Source organism: Trachypithecus francoisi, unplaced genomic scaffold (assembly GCF_009764315.1).
Source record: "Trachypithecus francoisi isolate TF-2019V2 unplaced genomic scaffold, Tfra_2.0 Lachesis_group3, whole genome shotgun sequence".
Classification (NCBI taxonomy): Eukaryota; Metazoa; Chordata; class Mammalia; order Primates; family Cercopithecidae; genus Trachypithecus; species Trachypithecus francoisi.
Window position 1 is genome coordinate 88636501 of NW_022681468.1, and position 24085 is coordinate 88660585.

A 24085-nucleotide genomic window follows, 5' to 3' on the forward strand; every position below is an offset into this window, starting at 1 on the left:
AGAGAAATGGGTTCTACGGAGCAGGTCCTGGTGTGACTGTGGTCAGCACACAGCTTCAAAGAAATCATTTGCTCATCTCTGACTCCTCTGTATAGGCCACCTCAGCATGCGTGGGTGTCCTTTATTCTCACAGCGAGCCCCCTTCCTCCTTCCTCCTTCCCACCCTCTGAGGCCACTCTTCGTCTCTCGCCTCCTTTTCCCAGCCGAACCTCCGAAAAATGGAAAAAACTTTGCCTTCCACTTGCTTCTCCATACGGGGCGCTGTGCCTTCCTCCCTCCATCACCCTGCCCAGAACTGATCTTAGCAGTCCTGGCCTCTGAGGGTCAGGAATGACCATCCTGCTTCACACTCCACAGGCAGCCACACACTGCTGAGCCACACACTGCAGGCAGCGTTGTCTCCCTCCCTGTCTTACACACTCAGCTGTGTGTAAAGTGGACTTGTCCCAGGAAGCCTTCCCCATCTGCCTCATCCCACAACATTCCTAGACCCCGGAGGCACCTTACCATAAAGCTTGTGAAATTGTGTTATGTTCATCTTTTCTCTGTCTCCCTTCCAAACTGTGAGCTCCCTGGGGGTAAGAGCTGTGTCTGTCTTTAGCCCCCGGTGAGGAGGCCCTCAAAATAGGGTGAGGGACTGGCAGGGAAGAGGAGTACATCTGCTGTTCCCATAACTTATAGTTTCTGAGGTGTTTCTACAAGCAGAAGTCCCCAGCCCCCGGGCTATGGACCAGCAGCAGTCCATGGTCTGTTAGGACCCAGGCTGCACAGCAGGAGGTGAGTGGCCTGCAAGCAAGCATGACCGCCTGAGCTGCGCCTCCTGTCAGATCAGAAGCGGGGCATTAGATTCTCATAGGAGTGCAAGCCCTGTTGTGAATGGCATGGGCAAGGAATCTAGGCTCTGCATGCCTTACGAGAATCTAATGGCTAATGATCTGAGGTGGAAAGTTTCATCCCAAAACCATCCCCCGCCACCCCATTTCCCCCAGCCCCCTGGTCTGTGGAAAAATTGTCTTCCACAAAACCAGTCCCTAGTCCCCCACATCAGTCCTGGGGACTGCTGTCTTCAAAGACTCTAGCCCCTTGGTTTTTTCTATCTGCTCCTTCCCACCAGCCCACACTGGATCCTAAGACCAAATAGATACCATGCATGTAAGGTGACAAATAGACCCAATTTAACCACGCATATGCAAGAGACAATTTTCTAAACCTGCAGAGAGCTTGAAAGAACGATGAATGTCCATGTACCCTTTGCCTACACTTACTGATAATTAATCTAACCAAGTGTATATTTGCATTATTAGCTCACTGGAAACATTGGAAATCCGTGAAATTAGTCATTTTTGTAAGGGGATATAGAATATGAAACCCTGTAACAGTTAGAGCCTGGAATTTGTCCTTTTTGAAAACAGGCCTTACCTTTGCATATTTCAGCATTAGTCATAAAAATCTATACTGATGCTATAACCTAAAGAATTGGGAATTGAAAGTTGTCAGAGTGATAAGTGCAGTAGGGTTGGTCTACTGGCTTCAGGTCTCCACTCTACAACTGAATAGCTTTGTGAGTTTGGGCAAGGTACTTCTCTGTGGCCCCATTGCCTCACCCATGAAGTGACAACAATACTTCAGAGGGTTGTTGAGAAGAGTAAATGGGTCAGAGTATATGAAAGAGCCAACCTGGAGAATATGCTCCTTAAATGGCAGTTTGCAGATGGTGGCAGAAGAAGAGAAAAAGGAGAGGAAACTGTGGGCGCCCCAACATTCTCACCTCCTTTTCATAGCCAGGACATTTCAGTTGTGGGTCGGATTTCTTGAAGGGAAACAGATTCGGCTCCAAGTGGTAGGACTTTCTCTTTCCTAAGCTGTCCCTGGAGTCCTGTAATCCTCAGCCTCTCCTAGCCACCCTGGATACGAGACCCCACTGGAAGCCACTCTGCTGGAAAGTTCCTAGAAGCGAGGAACCAGTTTGTCTTGGCAGTCCCTCTAACACAAGAAGCCCTGAGCATGCGTCTCCTCTGTGTTTGCCAGGAGTGAGCACTGGGACCATAATGTCCTGGAGACGGGAGCTGCGGCCAGTGGCTACCCAGCGTCCCTCTGCTGCTTGTGGCCTGCCCCAGCCTGGGGCTGATGAATTCAGCGGTAACCAAAACTCCTTTTGGGTTTCAACTCTCATTTTCCAAAATCAGTATTAAATGTGGGCATTTTATTTCTGGCCTCAGTAAGCAGAGAATAGTCAATGTGGCAGAATCTGATTTCATTGATTATAGACTGAGTAGGGTCCCAGGGAGCTGTATGTAGATCAATTTGGGGTGTCCGTGGGGCTCCAGCTGTGTGTGTAGGGAGTGTGGGCCTAGGACCGAGGGTGCCCTGGAGTTCTCATTTTTGGAAATGACACAGATTTCCTATCACCTCTTGTCATCTGCCATCTTCTCCTAAAATGCCAGAATAGGTTTTAGTTTGTTGGGATTTTTTTTTTCCTAAATAACAACAGCAGCAACAAAATAGAATGGCACTGCAGAGTGCTGTCCTCATGAGAACTACATGGTCTTCACCCCTAGGAGGGAAGACACAAGAAAAGTCCTGGTGAGCGCCTCGGAAAAGAGTAAAGACATGGCTTGTGTGGAAAACCAAGTTTCTGCTTACGGTCAGTCAGCAGCATGTTGATTCTCAGCCTCTCCTGACACAGGCTGTCCCTGGTAGAGATGTGGGCCAGCAAACGTGAGAACCTGAAACCCACAGAGCTAGGGTATGAGAGTGCCCCTCCCCTGCCACTCTCAGCCCCCAGCCACTGCTCATCCACAGCTGCCGAGTGTGACCACCACATCTGTGGGCGGCTAGGATTTCCAAACATTCATGCTTAATAGGGTAATGGTTGTTGATTGAAGGGACATCCACTTCAGTAATATGGGGATATCAGATCCTTAAGAGGTGCTGGAGATGGGCTGCTCTCCTTCTAGAGCCCCAGGTAGGTAATAGGAAAGAGAACTCATTTGTTGTACTACAACAGCAAGACCTGGTTTGTAGCCTAGGACACATTAAAATGGAATGAATTCATCGGGCAGAAAACCATCTGCTGGGTAAGTTTAGTGAAATGAGATCAGGCCGTGGTCATCTCCATTCCCTGCCCCTCCACCCCTAACCCCAGTTATCTGAGTTGGTTTCGAGAGAGGAGCCCAGGCTAGAAGGTGCCCATCAATCCCACAGCTCTCCCTGGGGGTCCTGGGGGTCTGCAGCTCTGTGCTCCCTGCAATCCAGGCTTTTGTTCTCAGTACACAGAGCACTCCCCTTCTTCTGCTTCAGGCCTCCCTCCGTCCCCCTGTGGAAGGGGAGACATCTGCCCCACTCAGGGGCCGCAGATTCCTTTTAAAGACAGGCTGGGTCCCCCCACCCCCAGCACCTTGATTCTTTGGTCTTCAATTTGCTTTCTAGCTCTCAAAGACTCCGGTAAGGGATCCATCAACAGTGACTGGAAGATAGAGCTCCCCGGAGAGTTCCAGATTGCAGGCACAACTGTTCGCTATGTGAGAAGGGGGCTGTGGGAGAAGATTTCTGCCAAGGGACCAACCAAACTACCGCTGCACTTGATGGTAACTTGCTGGGCTTCCACATTTGTCTTAGGGGGCATGGCTCCGAGAGGTCTACCAGCTTACTTTCCAGCTTACTTCTTCCTGGTACCTTGGGGGCAGGAAATGCATCCAGCTTCCAGGGGTTTATGAGGTCCCCTGCTGCTCAGTCCTCTCCCTTCTCTGGGTCTTTTCTTTTCCAGTCTCTTGCACTGCCTGCTTCAGAATTCTGTCATTGCTTCCCCTGGCTCTTCCCTGGCAGAGCTCCTATCTTTTTCAAAAGGAGCTGCCTCAAAGAAGGAAGTGCTTAGCCACGTGGATGGCAGCCAGGGAGACTTGACCTCATTAAGCAAACAGCCCCACTCAAAGTCTGTTTTCACACCAGGTGGTGGGATGCATAGATCTGCCCTCACGGAGTGTATATCATTACCTTTTGCAAATGAACTTGGACTCCAGGTCCGAGCTAGCATCCCTCAGATTTCACAGACCCAGCTTGCAACAGGCATTTGGGAATCCAGAAGGGGGATCAGATGATGCGGGTATCCTACTCCCCAGATGATCTCCAGAAACCTGTGCGCTATTGGGCCAGGCCAGGGTGCCATTGTCTTACCTGTTGTCTCAGGGAGGCCTCCATGCAAGCCACTGAAACATCAGTGATGCATCCTTTTAAACATGTCAGAGATCTCCAGGGAATGGAATGCCCTGCTTCCTTCTCAAGATCCAGGAGTTCTCATGGCTAACTTCTGATAGCTCATCATTATTGATTCTGTGTCTCCTTCCAAAAAACAGGATTTGTGGCAGCTTGTGCCCTGTAATCAAAGCACACTTTGTCCTCAGTGCCTGCCAGAGTCTCTCCGTGGAAGTTCTTCTTCCCCATTAATTTGTGATCTCTGGCAGCCTGTAAATGTTCCAGATTAATTGACATCCAAAAGATTTTCTAGCTGTTACCCAGGGAATCTCCCAAGGAGGCTTGCTCTGCCAGGGAGCACTGGCACCCAGGGTGGGCATTACCCCATAGTGGTGTTAACCCCGTTACAATTTCTGGGTAGACAAAGGCAAGGCAGTTTTCATGTGCAGTCTCAACCGTGTAGAAATCGGCCAGTGCATCACTCAGCCTGCTAAATCCACTGCAAATACGTTCCTGCAAGTAGGTTTCTGGGACCTAATAATGTGTACCTAAGTCATTTCTCTGGGATAAGATTGTTTCCTAGTCACAGTCGGAACAAATCCTCCTATTCTGAGTTAAAAGCAGTGATTCAGAGGGACTAAGAGAGGAGGCAAAACATAAAACCTGTACTGAAACCTCACCTGTTAGCATGAGAATTTGCTTTCTGTAGCAAACACCAATGTGAGTGTATTTCCCTTTTCACCAAAAGCCTTTGTAAACTGAGCAAGTTGTTAGCCCGTTAAAGCAAGGTATGCAGCCTGGATTCATTCAGACCAGGATGAACAAAACTCGGAGAAAGCAACTACTACCGTAACTGAAGTTTCAGCCCTCGCTTAATATTGATGGCTTTTCTTTCAAAATGTGATTGTCACTTGAAGATTTTAAAACTGAAAATGAGAAGTGCCCCTTTGCCTCTATATAGAAAGCCATTGTCCCCAAACTGGGGTGTACACATTGTTTGCAGAATCTGTAGCACCCAGAGAATCATGGGGACCTGCATTTGAAACCAATTACACACACATACACACACACACACACACACACACACAATACGTGGCTACAAAATTGCATGAAATTTGTTTCATATGAATTCTCAATTCACCAGTCTTATTCTCATACTGAGCTGATAAAGATCTCTTTCTAAGACTAGTTTGGTTTTTGGTGGGCTTGTTTTCCTAACTGGAGGCATTTTTCCAAATGTGTTACGGCAGGTCTCTCTGGTGAAGCCGTGGATGTTGATGCAGTTAGGTTTGCTCTTAGCACTGCAGCCCAACCCCACAACTCAGCCTTGGAGACTGAGAGGTGGCTGGAGGGAAATGGCTCCCATTGTCCGGTACACTTTGACCTGGTCTGCCCCAAGTCAAGTCAGGTGGACCATGCACACCCTCCCCTTAGTGCCTGTTGGCCCATTCTCTCGGACATCTCAGGCTGGAAGTGAACCTGCTAGTTACTTAGACCCAGGGGCACTCAGTGCTTCCCAGCTTAGCTTGAAGACTCATTATCCACAGACAAGCCATGTTAAGCTCCTACAAGAGGGCTTGTTTGGCACCATTGTGTCTAGATAAATAAAACTGATCATGCACCTGCTGGCTTTACAAGACTTGTCACATGCCGTTCTAAACCCATCTGTTCTGTATATTCTTGCTGACTAGGATTTCAGATTCAAGGTCTCCAAGCTGTATGGTAGTTTCCCACAAAACATGATAGATCCCTCCCTCTACCTCCACCACACTCCTGGCTTGAAGCCTTGAGCCTGGCTCCTGCCACCCTTGGGTACAGTCATCATCCTGGCTCCCATGGCAGCGGAGGCCTCTTGCATCCTTGAACTCTCAAACTGATGCCCCCCAAAGTCCTCTGGCAGTGAGCTGCATTTTGCCCTTGAGCTTGCCTTACCCCGACTCTCTGGACCAACTGACATGGCAGTGATTGATGATGGGGAGTGAAGGATGATGTTCATTTCCAAAGAAGTAGAGTCGCCGCACTTGCTCTGATGCCTTTCTAGGTAAAAGTTTATCCATGTCTTTCCTGTGTGCAAGGGCAGCTTTGTGGGTGAACATGCAGGACTGTTCTCTGCATGGAGCAGCCCTCCATGAAAAGCACAGGGAAGAGGTTTCAGAGTCGCTTATCCTAAAGCTCCTAGTCTAAGCTGGTCTCTCTCTTGGGTAGGAAATAATAGAACTTCCTGATGATGGTTTGCATTTGCCCTGCTCCCAAGTTGAGTCCCTGAGGAATCCAGGGCTGAGATAAAGGAGCACCCTCAGTCAAACCTGTTTTCAGCCCCAGAAAAGAGCTGGTTACCCCTCATAGAGAAACAGCCACGGTGTGCCTGTATGTGCAGATTTGGCAATCCTGTGGGCCTTCATTCCTTTTCAAAATGGCCTTTTGTTTTGCGGCTGATCCAGGTGTTGTTATTTCACGACCAAGATTATGGAATTCATTATGAATACACTGTTCCTGTAAACCACACTGCGGAAAATCAAAGTGAACCAGAAAAACCGCAGGACTCTTTGTTCATCTGGACCCATAGCGGCTGGGAAGGGTGCAGTGTGCAGTGTGGAGGAGGTGAGTGGCCGTGGGCCGTGGCCTATTGGGTGTGGGGTTTTGCTGAAGGAAGGAGGAAGGCATCTGTGGCCAGCACACAGAGTGTGGGAAATCTGTAACCTGTAGTTCCATGGGAATGTAATCATACCCCACCGAAAATCTCTCTGCAGAATACTTGGGCAGAGTCTTCCCAAATCCCACACTAGGATCATGCCCATACCGCTGCTTTGCCCGGGGCTTAGGGCCCCCCAGCTCTGACCTGTGGGCGAAGTGGGGTTTGGCTGATGTATGACTACGTCTTGGGTGTGACAGGTGGACCCTGGGAATAAACAGAATAGACCTTCAACTGTTGTCGCTTGCTGGAGGGGCACCAAAGCATGCCTCTGCCCACTCCCAAATTCCCTTCCCTCTTGGCCACAGTCACCTCACTCCAGGACACAATGGAAAGAAAAAGTCCTGCAAGTCGGCTGAAGCATTCCTAGCATGAGTCCTGACTGCACAACTTCCTGCTTGACCTCAGCAAATGACTTCCTCTCTCTACCGCCGAGTTCCCTCACCTCTAAAATAGGATAGTTGTCTCTCATGCCCACTGCAGGGTCCACAGGGTGGAGCCAAAGAACCTGTCGTACAGCAAGAATCAATATGACCAAAAGGCATTGTGTTTATTGTTGTGTCATTGAGAGGGAGCAGTAGGAAGTCATTCTGAACTCTGAGTCAGCAGTTTCTTAGTACAATGCTGTCTGTCACCCTAGCAGGGAACATCGCAGGGTCATGGGAGATGGAACACAGGGTGGGTGGATTTTAGTGAGCACAGAGTTGGGACAGAAGATTGACCTGGACTCTGGTAGGCCAGCCCAGAGAGTTGGATGATGGAGTGGAAGTCCGGGCATAGCCCCCGCTATCCCTAGTCCTGAGCATCTATTAACTGCTTGGATAAGTTTTATTGGATGTCCAATATGTAAAGCATTGCTTACTATTTAAGGGACTCATCCCATTTTTCATGGGTAGGAGTTATAGACACACAAGAATTTCTTCCTGGGCATCTTGGCCAACCACCCTCACTGTCTGTGCTTAGCCTCTTCCTGCAGCAGCCCTGCGGCAGTTGGCATAGCCTCTGGATACCACCATCAGCCCTGCATCCTCCACTCTGCACCTCTCCCCGGGGGGCCTTCTCCCCCTCAGCCCTTAGCTGCCCCTTGTGCCGATGGCCTTTCAACCTCCAAATCCAGCCAACACATCTACCTCGGATTCCAGCCAGATTTTCCTCTTGGGCAACTTGTTGCAAACTAAGCATAGCCCACATGGAACAGTAAACAGGCTCTCCTGGGGTCAGGGGCAGGCTGTTCTGTTGCTGTTGGCATGATGGCAATCCTTTTATGACACTGATGACTTCCAGCTTCCTAACACAGTGGTCAGACCTGCCCCCAAAGCCGAAAGCAGTTTTGTGCTTTCTGTACTCACAAAAGGCTGCCATGTGGGGCAGCAGGAACTGGCGGTGGAGTTCAGGTCTCCATGATTTCGAGTCATCCCTACATGACAAATTGCCTAGGACACAGACCAGCAGGGAGCCCAGGATGCAAATAGTTGTGCTTGACTCCCTATTAATCTTTTATTGTCACTCTTCCCAAATAATAATAATAATGACAGCAGTAGAGCTAACATGAAGTGTTAGCTGCCTGCCAGGTTCCGTTCTATGGGCACCATATACATTCGTTTATTTTAATCATCACTGAGGCACCCTCCGGCCTGAGGAAACCGAGATGCAGAAACATGGTGGCCAACTGTCGACGCTATGGTCACTGTGATGCTATTTGTGATAGAGCCAAGACTTGAACCCAGACAGCCTGGCTCCAAGGGCCACCCTCGTAACTCCCAGTCACTCAGCCTGCCTGACAAAGGCCTGCCTGCCATGCAGTGTTTAGGGTGCTCTGGGAACACCCAAAAGAAGGGCTACATCCAACTGGGATAATGGATTAGCAAAGCTTCTCAAGAGCAGGTGGGGGCTCAGCCATAAGTACCATCTGGCTGGCTAGACAAATTCAGAATGGCTCTGGAATGCCTGTCTAGAGGATGCAGGTCTGCATGTCTTCCAGACCAGACTCCTTGTCCCCCTCTTCTCCCCAGCAAGCAGGAGTTCTGTAATAGGTAGCCAGACTCTCTACTGAGGGCTGATGTGCAGGTATTTAATTGAGATCGGATCTCCATAGACTTTAAACATCAAACCAGAAGATAAAAAGATGAGCAATCTTTGGAAATTAAAGGCCCAAATCAACGAACCCCAAGCTGTCCAAGGACACCACTGATCTGAGGTGTTGCTGCTTTCTCATCCTATTCTAGAATCTTCCAGGGCCCCACTCTGCCTTCTGTGTCTTGCACCCTCCTCCCTGCAATTACAGTTCTTCTCTACAAACCCACACAACATTTACAACAGTCACTCTAAATGACAAAGTGACTATCAGCAGCACCCAAACGTTCCTTCATGGGCATGCAAGCCCAGCCTTTCCAGGTGGGTGCAGCCACAGTCTCTCAACTCCCTGTGGTTTGGTTTCCAGGGGAGCGCAGAACCATCGTCTCGTGCACACGAATTGTCAACAAGACCACAACTCTGGTGAACGACAGTGACTGCCCTCAAGCAAGCCGCCCAGAGCCCCAGGTCCGAAGGTGCAACTTGCACCCCTGCCAGTCGCGGTAAGGAGCTGGGTTCTGTTCTGTAGCTTGGGCCCACCAGAATCTGGGGCAGCAGCACCATCAATGGTGGGGAGTGATAGGCAGTTAATGCCACAGTACTGCTCTATGCTATGTTCCGTTACTGTTGATGAGTGATTTCTGCTGGCTCAAATTACCAAATTTCTAGCTACTGAGCCAGAACTCTGATGGAAATATAGTCTTCATTGGAAGGCATTCTGTAGGAGACCATTAGTAACATCTCATGGCAAAGGAAAAAAAAAAAAGCCATCACCACACACTTTTAACCAGTATCCATTGGCTTCCCCAAATTGCTTTGTCTTGGTGGAGAAGGAAACAAATATTGGCGTCTGAGTGTCCAGGAGAAAGGGTGCACACAGGCTAATGTTGTGGGTGACCTGTTTCAGTAGCTGAAATTCATGTCAATGAGTGTAGATCTTGGTGTTTGTTCTTTGGGATCAATCAGAACTCCTGTCCCAGCCCCAGCTTTCATGGCCGTGTTACCCATGTGAACTCTCTTGGGTTGTCAGGAGATGAATTGTGTGGAATGTGTTTATCAGCTAAGCCTCCTCTTTTCGAGTCATTTTAGCGTGACTTTGGCAATTCCATTACATTGTGTCATGTCACCCTTTGACCTTCCGTTCTGTTCTGAATTGAGGTGAATGGTTTTTGCTTTGCGGTTCTGTGTATCATTTAAGGCATGTTTAGTATTTCCATTTTTTAGGTTTCTTTACCATTAAGGGTGTTTAGTATTTCCATTTTTTAGGTTTCTTAACTCAATTTGTGCCGCTCGCTAGTACAAGAGTTTCACAACGTATTTGGCTTCTGCACGAATCCCCTTTGTTTTGTCAAACTCTTAAAATGTGTTTGAGTGAGAAAGAGAGGAGACAGGAAGGAAAAAAAGAAGCTGAGGCTTGCTGCGATGATTTTCTGTGCTCCTTGCCAGATTAAGAATGAAATTCCACCCTTAAGGCTGAAGGCCTGGAGGAAGAGCTCGCTGCAGGAAATCTGCTTGAGCACCCTCGGTATGAGCAGCCGTACCACAAACCTATTGATCAGTCCTTCAACAAGTCACATTCATGGGCCACAGAAAGAAGGAGTTGCCACTGTAAAGACTCAGCAGTCTAACAGGCTACAGCCTCTCCTCTGGAAACTAAAGATGGCCTGGCCCTAGTGAAGTGATTGGAAAATAGGGTGAGAGACGATGGAGGAGGAGAAGTCAGCATGAGTTCAATGGCATGATTGAGCAAAAAGGTCTTAGGGCTCCATTCGAGAAGCGTATTTTAAAATCAGTTCTATTTTCAAACTATTTTATACCCAAGTCTTTTTAAAATTATGCACAGAAACCAATAAAATGAAACAGATGAAATGAAAGCTGCTGCCACTGAATTGAGACACACACATGATGTGGCAGAGTGGGCCAGCCTGCTCTGCCTTTTCTACCTCTCACAGTAGGTCCTGGCTCCTCTGTGGGACTCCAGGGATAAGGTTTAAAAATCAAGGGTTCTGCTTCCTGTAGTGATAGAGTAGCTTATATTAGACCAACCCTCCTGCAGATTACAATTATGAACTCTGGAGACAGTATAAAAAGCAATTGTTTAAAAGCTAGAAAGCAGCCTGGGCGAGGGGGCTCATGCCTGTAATCCCAGCACTTTGGGAGGCCAAGGCGGGCAGATCACTTGAGGTCAGGAGTTCGAGATCAGCCTGGCCAACATGGTGAAACCCTGTCTCTACTAAAAATATAAAAATTAGCCGGGTGTGGTGGCAGATGCCTGTAATCTCAGCTACTCAGGAGGCTGAGGCAGGAGAATTGCTTGTACCTGGGAGACGGAAGTTGCAGTGAGCTGAGATCGTGCCACTGCACTCCAGCCTGGGCAACAGAGCGAGACTCCATCTCAAAAATTAGTTAATTAATTAAAGCTAGAAAGCAGTTAGAAACTGAAGAGAAATAAAGAAATGGAGGAATAGAATGGCATGGAATTGAATTACCCATGTTGACAGCTCTTCAACCAAATGAAGGCCCTAGTTCCGTTGAGACTAACTAAAACTCTGATAGATACCTGCCATCTTTTACTGGTTAAGCCATCAAAGGAGAATATTCAGGGAAACCCATAGCAACTAGAAATTGAGAAGGAAAAACTCCAGAAAAGAGGGAGCCACAGAAGGGGACTCCCAAATTCTGCATATATCTCAAGAATCTGGGAATTCTTAGAGACTAAGGCCAAATCTAAGAATAAGACAGCCCCGCCAGACCCCACATAGCACAGCTAAGGCTAGAAGACCTGAACTGAGACTGTAGCTGCTGCCCACCACAAGAGAGACAATGCCTGGAGTTTTATTCCAGCAAATTAGCTGCCTGCTAAAACAAAAATTCAATATTCTTCTAAAATGATACTCTATAACTGCATTGTTCAATATGGTAGTCACTAGCCTCTCCAAATTGAAATCTGCTATAAATATAAAATATACACGAGGTTTCAAATATTTAGTATGAGCAGAGATTATAAGTCTTAATAACTTAATTTTATAAAATAATTTAAGATTATAAAATATCTTAATTTTCAATGTGATTACTTTGATTATCATCATCCCAAATGATTATATTTTGGATACATCGGGATAAACAAAATTACTAAAATTAAAATCGAGATTTTTTTTTACTATTTTAATGTGGCTTCTAAAAAATCCAAATTAACAAGCTGGACATGGTGGCTCACGCCTGTAATCCCAACACTCTGGGAGGCCAAGGCAGGTAGATCACCTGAGGTCAGGAGTTCGAGACCAGCCTGGCCAACATGATGAAACCCCATCTCTACTAAAAATACAAAAATTAGCCAGACATGGTGGCACACACCTGTAGTCCCAGCTACTCAGGAGGCTGAGGCAGGAGAATTGCTTAAACCTGGGATATGGAGGTTGCAGTGAGCTGAGATCACGCCTCTGCACTTCAGCCTAGGTGACAGAGTCAGACTCCGTTTCAAAAAAAAAAAAATCCAAATTATATATCCAGTTGTCATCTTATTTCTGTTGAACAGTACTTCTGTTCATTAGTGTATCATTCACAGTGTTCTGGGTACAATCCAAAATTACTAGTCATACAGGGAAACAGATCCATACTCAAAAGAGAAGGCCATTAATGGAGACTGACTGCAAGATGATGCATATGTTGGAATTAGAAGAAAAGAATGTTAAAGCAGCTATTGTAACTATGCTCAAAAATGTAAGGAAAGCTATGCTCATGGTCACAGAACATTTAGGGAATCTCAAGAAAAAAAGAGATACTCTACAAAACACAATTTTACGACTAAAAAATACAATATCTGAAATTTTAAAAATTCACTCCATGGATCTAACAATAGAGTAAGATGATGAAAGATTAGTGAAGTTGAAGATAGAAGTTTGGACATTATTCAGTCTAGAAAACGGGAAGGAAAAAATTGTTGACAATGAGCAAGACTCAGTTACCTGTGGGGCAGTATCAAGCGTTTTATCATAAGGGTAATTGGAATCACAGAAGGAGAGGAGAGAGAAGATGGAGCAGAAAAATAATCATTTAAGGAACAGTGATCAAAAATTTCCCAGGTTTAGTGAAAGACAGATAAGAAGTAATCAGATCACATCTTCATGTTTCAACTAGATTCCAGATTAATTCAAGGTGCCATAACAAAGCCCTCTGGTCATTACAACAAGTGGGCCAGTATAGCAAGTTCATGATTTTGCGTCCCATGTATCTTCTAAGAGAGAACCTTGCTGCACTGCAAAACTGAAAACAGAAAATCATGTAGGAAAACACCTATAAAACAAAGTGACATAAACAAACATGAGTGTAAACTCTATAAATGAGTGTCACAGAGTTGTGCTAAGCCTATGATAGATAACATCAAGTGCGTGTATTGCTACAGAAAGTTCAGAGTCATTCTGGCTTGATGGACCACAGTCCTGCGGTCTTGCCATGTTTTAGCCAAGTTCAGGCCAAACACACTTCAGACTAAAAGCAATTTCAGAAGCACGTTCTTAGTATCTCCATAGAACAGGGGTCAGCAAACTTCATCTGTATAGGTCTAGAGAATAAATATTTTTGCCTTCACAGGCCACATGTGGTCTCTGGCACATTTTTTTCTGTATTTTGAGTCATAATCCTTTAAAACATGTAAAATTTGTTCTTTACTCTTGGGTTGTACAAAAATAACCCCGCAGGCCAGACTTAGCCCACACATAAGAGTTTGCTGGCCTCTGTTTCAGATTATTGCTTACTCTCATTTTGCCCACTGAGATACTGGGACCACACCCTCAGCATGAGCCAGAGCTCTGCAGGTATTAGCTCAGGGAATGTATTTTCTTATTATACAAAGGAGAACATGTTAGAATACTGAATTTCTTTTTATTGTGTAACTTGATAAATAGTCGATTTCTGCCTCCCCACCCCTTCTCTTTTCCCACCTCCTTCCACTCCCTTCCTGACTGTAAAATCATGTGAATCAGACTTAAAGAATGAGTGGAATTACTTAGAGCCGAAAAGAAAATGAAATTGAAAAACAAGAGAAAATAGCACCTAAAATCTGCCTTAGAGAGACTAGACAGGAAGTGCCTGGATGCCTGCCCTAGGCTGGTTTTGTTTGCTAATTTGTTGATTTGTTTATTCTGAACCATCTGACCTTGTACTTTTTCTTAAAAGTGCCATGGCTCGTCAAAGAGGATTTATTGTTTGGCTAAAGAAATGTATAATCTGATAATAGATTTTAAAGCTCTTGCAAGTCCTAACAAGATAGATCTATGCATGCATACATACACATACATATATACATACACACACGGAAATATGTCTACATGCACAATATATATCTATATATACGTATTATGTACAGTAGTCCCCGCTTATTTACAGTTTTGCTTTCTGTGGTTTCAGTTACCCAGGGTCCACCATTGCCCAAACATATTAAAAGGAAAATTTCTGAAATAATTCATCAGTTTTAAGTTGCTTGCTGTTCTGAGTAGCGTAATGAAATCTCACACCATACCGCTGTGTCCTGCCCAGGACGTGAATCATCCCCTTGTCCAGGGCATCTACAGTGTCTCTGCTCCCCGCCTGTTTGTCACTCAGTAGCCATCTCAGTTAGCAGATCGACTGTTGGGTGTCATAGTTCTTGTGTTTTACTTCATAATAGTCTCAAAGAACAAGAGTGGTGATGATAGCAACTCAGATGTGCTAAAGAGAAGCTATAGAATGCATCCTATAAATGGAAAGGTAAAAGTCTACAACTTAATAAGGAAAGAAAAAAAATGTATGTTGAGGTTGCTCAGATCTACAGTAAATGAATCTTCTACCTATGAAATTGTGAAGAAAAAGAAGAAAGAAATCTGTGCATAGTATATACAGAGTTCAGTACTAGCCTTAGTCTCTAGCATATCTGCCACAGATAAGGGAGGACTTCCGTACAGCTATTATACACACACACATATTTGGACAACAAAATTTGAATTATTGCATGGCACAATCTAGTTGTCATGAGTCTTTCATAAGAACCTGTGGTTACATGGATTCATGCTAGTAAGTGAAGAAAAGTGGAAAGCCTGACCTTAGGAAATGAATGCCAGAAAATCAGGGAGATTGGACACACAAGTAAAAACTGCACTTGGGCAAGAGGGTGAGGTGGAGATGTGGAGGGTCTGGATTACAAATGGCTGTTTCAGGTGGGGTGGCATGAGTGGAGGACAGAGCCTGTAACCTGGAAGAAGAGCCCAAGAATCCCATGGTGTGAACTTTATTAAAGAAGCCAGAATGCAACCCATTGTTGAACCTGGCAAGGTGAAAGAGCCTTTCTATGTTATTGTTACTCTTTGACCTTTAAAATGGCAGAGATGTTTGTCTTTTTCCTTTATACTTTCCTTTATTTCTCCTGATCTCCCTTTAATTTTCTTCAACCCTTTTTCCATTGAGTTCCTGACAGTTTCCTTTGCCTTCCCAACTGCACACCATTAGCACCTCTTTATTCTAATCCTAGCTCTGTGGATACTTCTCCCAAACCATGCTGTAACCATATGGAATCTGGAGTCTGACACGCATGGCAGATGGCGTCTCCCCAGCGTCTCACACACCAACACAAAAACATTGACAAACCTGGCCCTGACATTGGCAGGCGTGGCAGAAATCACAGATCAGCTCAGCTGTTATGGCCATGGCCAGCAGCCTTCACCTTGCTGACCACAGTCTGCAGGGAAGAGGCCACCCCATCGTTCAGCATCCAAAGAGCAGTACTGTGTGCCGAGACCCTTGAGACCCAGCCTCAGGTGGTCCTGGAGCAAGGAGGCAGGAGCTGGCAATGAAGTGGACTTGTCCCGGCGCACAGACCTTGTGCTTTACCAGATTTAACATTTTTGCAGTCTTTAAGAGCTTATTCGCCACTTGAAAAAGGCCATTCCAAGTTATTAGATATTTCCCTATAGTATTTATGATTTGAACTTCTTCCCAGGCAGTACATGCTGTACTGTACATTGAATTAGAGTGATTCAGAAAAGAACATTCAACATCTTACTGGCAAGTGAATTGAATAGTCATTTTCAAGGAAGTATCTTTGGTTTTTAAATTTGTTCTCCTTCCTCAATTATCTTAATCAGGCTGGCCTTATTTGGGGTTAAAATGGAATAGAACCCCTTCCTTTTCATTAAAGCACATTTTGTGTGTGTGCCCGCGTGCATGTAGGAGAGAGAGAGAGATTGTGACTTAAGAATGAAGTCACTGGAATATGTGGTTCTTCAGCTACAGCCACAATCTGAAAAGATACGGTTTTTTAATCAATTTCTTGCTAGTCTGAAACATAAACATTTTCTTTCCTGTCTTTTTCTAAAATAAAATAGGTAAATCTAATTATGACTAAATCTGTGGTGTGTTACATGCCTTGTTGATGGTATGTGAGTGGGGAGGAGAAATTTACATTGCCAAAATGCTGGAACTTTTTCTGACACAAATTTCAGGATGTCACCTGTCTTTAAATTAAGTGGTAAGTTTTGAAGCCTTACCTTATTGATCTAAATTAAGAAACATTCAAGATGAAGGACAAGAAAGCATTTTCAGAAGTTTTTTTTATGTTTTTGGGTCATTTGACCATCCCTTCGTTTGATCATTACAGAGAATGAGAGAACGCCCTGGTGTGAGGTTCACAGGTGACAGGATTTCTCCTGTTGGGAAATGCTTTGCATGTAGGCTCTGCAACCCATCAGAAGAGATGCTTCTCTCTTCCTGACTTTTCTGAGTAATAAAATATGAAGACCATCAAGCACTTGATGTTTCCATTTGACTTTTTATGTCACAATTACAAGAAAGGAGAAGTAAAGGGAAAAGGTGAGATTTAGTCTGAGGAATACTGAAAGAACAAAAACAATAACAACCGCTGCCCCCAAAAAGATTACAAAGTGATCTATCAGAAATGAAGGGAAGCTATGTCTTCTCCAGGTTCTGGAAGAAACATCAGTCCATAGAAGAAATGGCTGTACAGTAAGGGCAACAGTGGAAGGATTCCTAACTTGTGGAATTGCTGAGAGGTTTCAGAAATGAGCTTGGATACATTGGTGGCTGCTTCTCCAAATGGTCCTTTCCCCTTTGCCTTGGGCCTTTTTTGGTCATTCTTGGCAGAGTCCAGTGCTGGCTGACTCTCTTACAGCAATGAACAGTCCACAGATAAGAATTATTCATTTCTCCTTCTGAGTATATACTTACATGCAAATACATTGAAAGTAAGAAGATGGAAAAAGTTATATCATGCAGACAGAAAGCAGGAGTGCTATACTAATATCAGACAAAAAGATTTTTTATAAAAATATATTACTAGAGTACAGACATTTTATAATGATGAAACGGCAATCCATCAGGAAGATATAACAATTATAAACATATAAGACCCTAAAATACATGGAGCAAAACTGACAGAAATGAAGGAATAAATACATAACAATAGTAACTGGAGACTTCAATACCTCACTTTCAATAATGGATTTTAAAAACAAGGTATATCAACAAGGAAATAGAAGACTTCAACAACATTGTAAACCAACCAAACCTAATAGATATCTATAAAACACTCCACCTAACAACAGCAGAATTTCCATATGGAACATTATTCAGAATAGATCATATACTAGGCCAGTAAATAAACCTAACAAGCACAAAAAAATAGAAATAATATGAGGTATGTCCTCTGGCCACCGTGGAATGAAATTAGAAATCAGTAAGAGAAAGAAGTTTAAGAAACTCATAAGTACATGGAAATTAAACAGTACCCTTCCTAAACAACCAGTGGGTCAAACAGAAACCACAAGGGAAACTAAATCATATTTTGAGATGAATGGAGGTGAAGGCATAACATAACAGAACTTCGGGAATGTGGCTAAAGCAGGCCTGAAGGGGATATTTATGGCTGTAAACACTTATATTGAAAAAGAAGAAAGATTTCAAATCAGTAAACTAACCTTCCTTGTAATGACACTGGGAAAGAAGAGCAACAAACCCTAAAACAAGTAGAATGAAAGAAATAGTAACATTCGTGCAGAAATTAATTAAATAAAGGGTAGAAAACAGTAGAGCATGATTTATAATCCTTTGGGTATATACCCAGTAGTGGGATGGCTGGGTCATATGGTACATCTAGTTCTAGATCCTTGAGGAATGGCCATACTGTTTTCCATAATGGTTGAACTAGTTTACAATCCCACCAACAGTGTAATAGTGTTCCTATTTCTCCACATCCTCTCCAACACCTGTTGTTTCCTGACTTTTTAATGATTGCCATTCTAACTGGTGTGAGATGGTATCTCATTGTGGTTTTGATTTGCATTTCTCTGATGGTGAGTGATGATGAGCATTTTTTCATGTGTCTGTTGGCTATATGAATGTCTTCTTTTGAGAAATGTCTGTTCATATCCTTTGCCCACTTTTTGATGGGGTTGTTTGTTTTTTTCTTGTATATTTGTTTGAGTTCTTTGTAGATTCTGGATATTAGCCCTTTGTCAGATGAGTAGATTGCAAAAATTTTCTCCCATTCTGTAGCTGCTATAAAGACACATGCACACGTATGTTTATTGCGGCACTATTCACAATAGCAAAGACTTGGAATCAACCCAAATGTCCATCTGTGACAGACTGGATTAAGAAAATGTGGCACATATACACCATGGAATACTATGCAGCCATAAAAAAGGATGAGTTTGCGTCCTTTGTAGGGACATGGATGCAGCTGGAAACCATCATTCTTAGCAAACTATCACAAGAAGAGAAAACCAAACACCGCATGTTCTCACTCATAGGTGGGAACTGAACAGTGAGATCACTTGGACTCGGGAAGGGGAACATTACACACCGGGGCCTATCATGGGGAGGGGGGAGGGGGGAGGGATTGCATTGGGAGTTATACCTGATATAAATGACGAATTGATGGGTGCTGACGAGTTGATGGGTGCAGCACACCAACATGGCACAAGTATACATATGTAACAAACCTGCACGTTATGCACATGTACCCTAGAACTTAAAGTATAATTAAAAAATAAAAATAAATAAAAATAAAAAAATAAAGTAATCTGAAAAAAAAAAAAAAGAAAACAGTAGAGCAGAATAATGAAACCAAAAGTTAACTATAGGAAGAAATCAACAAAATTGGCAAGTCTTTAGCTAGATTGGCCAAGAAAAAAAGACGTAAATTACTAAGTTAAATAATGAAAGCAGGAATGTTACTACTGAGCTTACAGAAATAAAAAGGGTTGGGAATGAACACTACGAACAACTGTATGCCCTAAGTTAGATAACTTTCAGAAAATGGACAAAGTCCTACACATAAGCAAACTACTGAAACCAAATAAAGAGTATCTGCAAAAAACCCACAACTAACACCATATTTAAAAGTGAAAGACGGAATGCTTTTCTCCAAAGATCAGGAGCAAGACACAATATCTGCTCTTACTAGTTCTATTCAACATTTTATTAAAGATTCCAGGCTAGGCATTTACCCAAGTAAATGAAATAAAATGCATCCATATTTGTATAGAAGAAGTAAAACTGTCTGTATTTACAAATGACATGATACTGTATACAGATAATACTAAGGAATCTCTAAAAACGATTAGAACTAATAAACAAGTTCTGAATGTTTGCAGATGTAAGATCAATAAGGAAAAATCAATTGTATTTCTATATAGTATCAATTAAGTGAAGTTAAGAAAAAAATCCACTTATAATAACATCAAAAAGAATAAAATACTTTGGAATAAATTTAATAAAAGAATTTTAAAACTCATATTCTGAAAACTACAAAAATATCTCAATAAATGGAAAGACATTCATTTTCATGAATGAGAAGACTTGTTAAGATAACAGTACTCTACAGATTGATTTATAGATTTAGTGTAATCTCTATAGAAATTCAAGCCGTCTTGCTTCCACAAATGGGGAAGTGACCCTAAAATCCGTATGGAATTGCAAAGGGCCTCAAATCATCAAAACAATCTTAGAAAAGAATAACAAAGTTGGAGGACTCATGCTTCCCAGTTTCAAAGCTTACTACTAACTAGAGTGATCCAGACAGTGTGGCCCTGGCATAAGGATAGACGTAAAGAACAATGGCATATAACTAAGAGTCCAGAAATAAATCTTCACCATTATTGTCAATTGCTTTTCCACCAGGGTGCCAAGAGCAAGCAATGGAGACAGAATAGTCTTTTCAAACAAATGGTGCTGTGACAACTAGCTATCCGCATGCAAAAGAATGCAGTTGGAGGTGGGGCGCATTGGCTCACGCCTGTAATCCCAGCACTTTTAGAGGATTGCTTGAGTCCAGGAGTTCGAGACCAGCCTGGGCAACATGGTGAAACACTTTCTCTACAAAAAATACAAAAATTAGCCTGGTATGGTAGTTTGTGTCTGTAGTCTCAGCTACTTGGGTGGTGGGGGGCAGGCTGAAATGGGAGGATCGCTTGAGCCCAGGAGGTCAAGGCTGCAGTGAATCTAGATTGAGATTGCACCACTGCACTACAGCCTGGGTGACAGAGTGAGACCCTGTCTCAAAAGATAAAGGACAATCAAAGAATGTGAAAAATACTTTCAAATTATGTATCTGATAAGGAACTTATATTAAGAATATCTAGGCCAAGCATGGTGGCTCATGCCTATAATCCCAGCACTTTGGGAGGCCAAGGTGGACAGATCTCCTGAGCTCAGGAGTTCAAGACCACCCTGGACAATATGGTGAAACCTCATCTCTACTAAAATACAAAAAATTACCTGGGCGTGGTGACACATGTCTTTAGTCTCAGCTACTCAGGAGACAGGCATGAGAATCGCTTGAGCCCCGGAGATGAAGGTTGCAGTGAGCCAAGATCATGCCACTGCACTCCAGCTTGGGCTACAGAGTGAGACTCTGTCTCAAAAAAAACAAAACAAAACAAAACAAAACAAAAAAAAAGGGAATACCTAAAGAACTACTACAACTCAGTAATAAGATAAGACAGAACCTAGTTGAAAACTGAACAAAGGATCTGAACAGACATTCCTCTAAAGAAGGTGTACTCAGCATCCTTAGCAGGGAAACGCCAATCAAAACCATATAGAGATTCCACTTCACACTCACTAGTGTGGCTGTGATCAAAAAGATAGATGATAACAAACGTTGATGAGGATGTTGAGAAATCAGGACTTTCATACACTGGGATGGGAATATTAAATGACACAACCGCTTTTTAAAAACTGGCAGTTGCTCAAAAAGTTCTGCTTTGAGTTATTATTCAAATCAGCAATTCCAGTACTATGTGTATACCCAAGAATGATAAAAACATGTCCACACAAGAGCTTGTACACAAACGTTCATAGCATTATTTATAATGGCCAAAAGGTAGAAGAAGCATGGCACATGTTCATTCACTGAAGAATAGATAAACAAAATGCAGCATATTCAGGGAGTGCAATATTATTCAGCCATAAAAAGGAATGAAGTTCTGGCACAGAGAAACCCTGAAAACATGCTAAGTGGAAAAAGCCAGACACAAAAGGTCACATGTGAAATTCCATTTAGATGCAATGTCTAGATGAGACAAAATCCATAGAGACGGAAGGTAGATGGGTGGCTGCCTAGGGCTAATGAGGAGGGAGAGGGATGGAATTGGGGGTTGATAACTAAAGGGTTACAGGGCTTCTTTTGTTGTAGTAAAAATATCCTAGATTGTAATGAAAACCATTGAATTGTATGCTTCAAACGGTTGAATTGTGGTATATAAGTTATATCTTAACACTATTAAAAAACTCACAAAAAAGTGCACACTTATGGTTGCAGGTTCTTGGGGAGCTAAGGAGAGGCCTTCCACAGGCTCCCGTGAGTTCAAAGGCTGACACAACAACCCAAAGCTCACGATATCTCGGGACTTGGGGCAGTGGAGACAGTCAGGAGCCTGTGCTAGAAATGTCCTAATTGTCCCTTCTCAAGCAGGCATCGATGGATCTTGTTTAGCGGCTGCCTTTATCATCCCTGGCTGCTTATGTCACCACCACCTCTGTCCTTTCCTGCTGCACAGTTTCAGCTTCTCCCAGTGCCTCTGGTGGGGATTCTTAGGACAGAGAATTTGCCCAGTGTGGTCCGTTGCGCTTTGGCAGGCCCTTTCGCAGTGCACCTTCCCCTTGCTGCCTCTCTGTGCCCTCTTTACCTTTCCCCTGGAGGGGCTTTCCTGCAAATCATGCACCACCATGGCTGTCACTCCCAAAGAATCTGACAGAGAAGCCCTAATCCTTCTCCCTGGGCCGGCCATCATCTGTGCAGCCTCACAGAAAAGCCATCCCAAGCTTCACATTGGAGACACTCTCCCATAGGCTGGTTGGGTTTGGAACTGGGAGTCAGGGATTTTCTTTCCCCATGTTCTCTGTGCTTCTAACTTGCAGTGGAGCCTGGACGGGACCCCCTGTGTCTCTGAGCAGTAGCTTGTGCACCCGTAACCTGCAGAGAATAACAATGTTCTCTGCGTGTTATTTCAACAACGATAACTTGGTGAGTCGTCTTTTCGTTGTCTAGGTCATTTCTTGTTCATATTTATACCACATACTACCAAGTTCTTGCAGGATTTGACATTGCTTAATATTGGCCCGAGCCCACCTACCTTAGTACTGGACAAGATGAAAAAGAGTGTTGTAAACTGAACAGGGAGGCCAGTCTGTGGGAGTCCTTCTGGAACCGTGCAGACCCACCTGTCCTCCTGGTGGCCCCCAGCTTGCCCCCAGGCTTGGCACACCTGAGGATCAATGCCTAGATTTGCTCACCCCAGTCAGTGAAATCCTATCCCGAAAAAAGTGCCATCATCCTTTCCCCCTCATCCCCTGCACCTCTACCTCAAACCCCAAAACAGAAACATCAGGATAAGAATGAGCAAACATTACACACTGCTGAGACAGTGAAAATAAGAACGTAACCAAAGTCGTGGCCAGGATCCCTTCACACACACACAGGATAAATCTTTCCTAGGTAATATATGTACTCTGGAAATACTCCAGAAATCATATTAATTTTTTTAAAATAACTGAGCACATCCCTTATGATCATGTTTTACATCTGTTCCTCTCTAAGAAACCATTTAAGCCTTTCTAGAAAGACCTCACATAGGCTGGATTCATAAACATTCAGGGCTGCCTGTCAGAGCTAATATCATGAAACCTGGGTCATTTCTAACCATCTAAAGCATTGCTGGGGAATTGCATGCCTGGCCTTTGTTCAAAGTTACTGCGCTTTTGAAAGCTGAGCACCCTGAGTACCTGAGGGTTGCCTTTTTACAAATGTTCCAAGTGCTTGAGTTTTCCTCGTGGAGTATGACATTAATCTTAGGTCCCTGGGGTGACGGGGCATTTGCTGGGAGACAGGCAGGTTCTCCTTTTCCAAGGAAGGTGGGCTTCCAGCTCTGTGTGCCTCCATGTTTATGCTAAGGCGGTTATTAAGGAAAGAATAGAATGAAAGATTTATCAGTGAGCTAAGGACATTGCCCTGAGAGGGAAGAGGCTGAACCTGTTTTAACTTTTTCTTATGTAGGAATGAGTTTATCAGGTCCTTTTCCAAGAGAGGTTTTAATGCTGGAGGAATAAGGAGAACAAGTAGGTGTCAGGCACACAAAGGAGCAGGATGGAGACATCTGAAGCCACCAGTGGCCCTTTCACCAGTTCTGTTTGGGACATTTTCCAAGAGGGACTTAGTGGCTTAAATGTCAAAGGAAAGAGTTTGCAAGTGAACTGTCTTGGGCTGCTTGTCGGCCAAGGCCACAGACATCAGCTCCGATACAAGCAGTGGTGCACATATGGGGTCCTTCATCCCAAGCCCAGCAGTGGCATCCCGTTTCTGCAGGGGCTTACTGTGCTCTTCAGGTGAGGCCAGGCATCCAGCCTGCGAGTGGCAGGTGCTTCCCAGGCTGCAGACTACACGCCCTGCAGCTTCCTTGCTGGCCGGCCAGGCCTCTGCACTATGTACACAGTGACCGCGGACACAGCACTGCCTCCCACAGCACAGCCTGTGCCAAGATTAGAGGGAAAGGGGATTCTGTGGGCATGTCAGGTAGGGAAGTACTGGCTCAGACAGCCCCACAGGTCTCAATACTCTGTGGTCTCTCGCCGACAGATGCA

General features: G+C 44.2%; 1 protein-coding gene across 2 annotated transcripts in view; it reads left to right on the top strand.

The window, feature by feature from the left end:
- ADAMTS17 (ADAM metallopeptidase with thrombospondin type 1 motif 17) overlaps positions 1-24085 on the top strand; it is a 367322-nt gene that overhangs the window by 270051 nt on the left and 73186 nt on the right. For both annotated transcript variants that reach the window (XM_033188835.1, XM_033188836.1), the window contains 3 exons: positions 3430-3587; positions 6633-6792; positions 9324-9459. In XM_033188835.1, coding sequence (XP_033044726.1) covers positions 3430-3587; positions 6633-6792; positions 9324-9459 — 454 coding nt within the window. The remainder of the gene's footprint in view (positions 1-3429; positions 3588-6632; positions 6793-9323; positions 9460-24085) is intronic.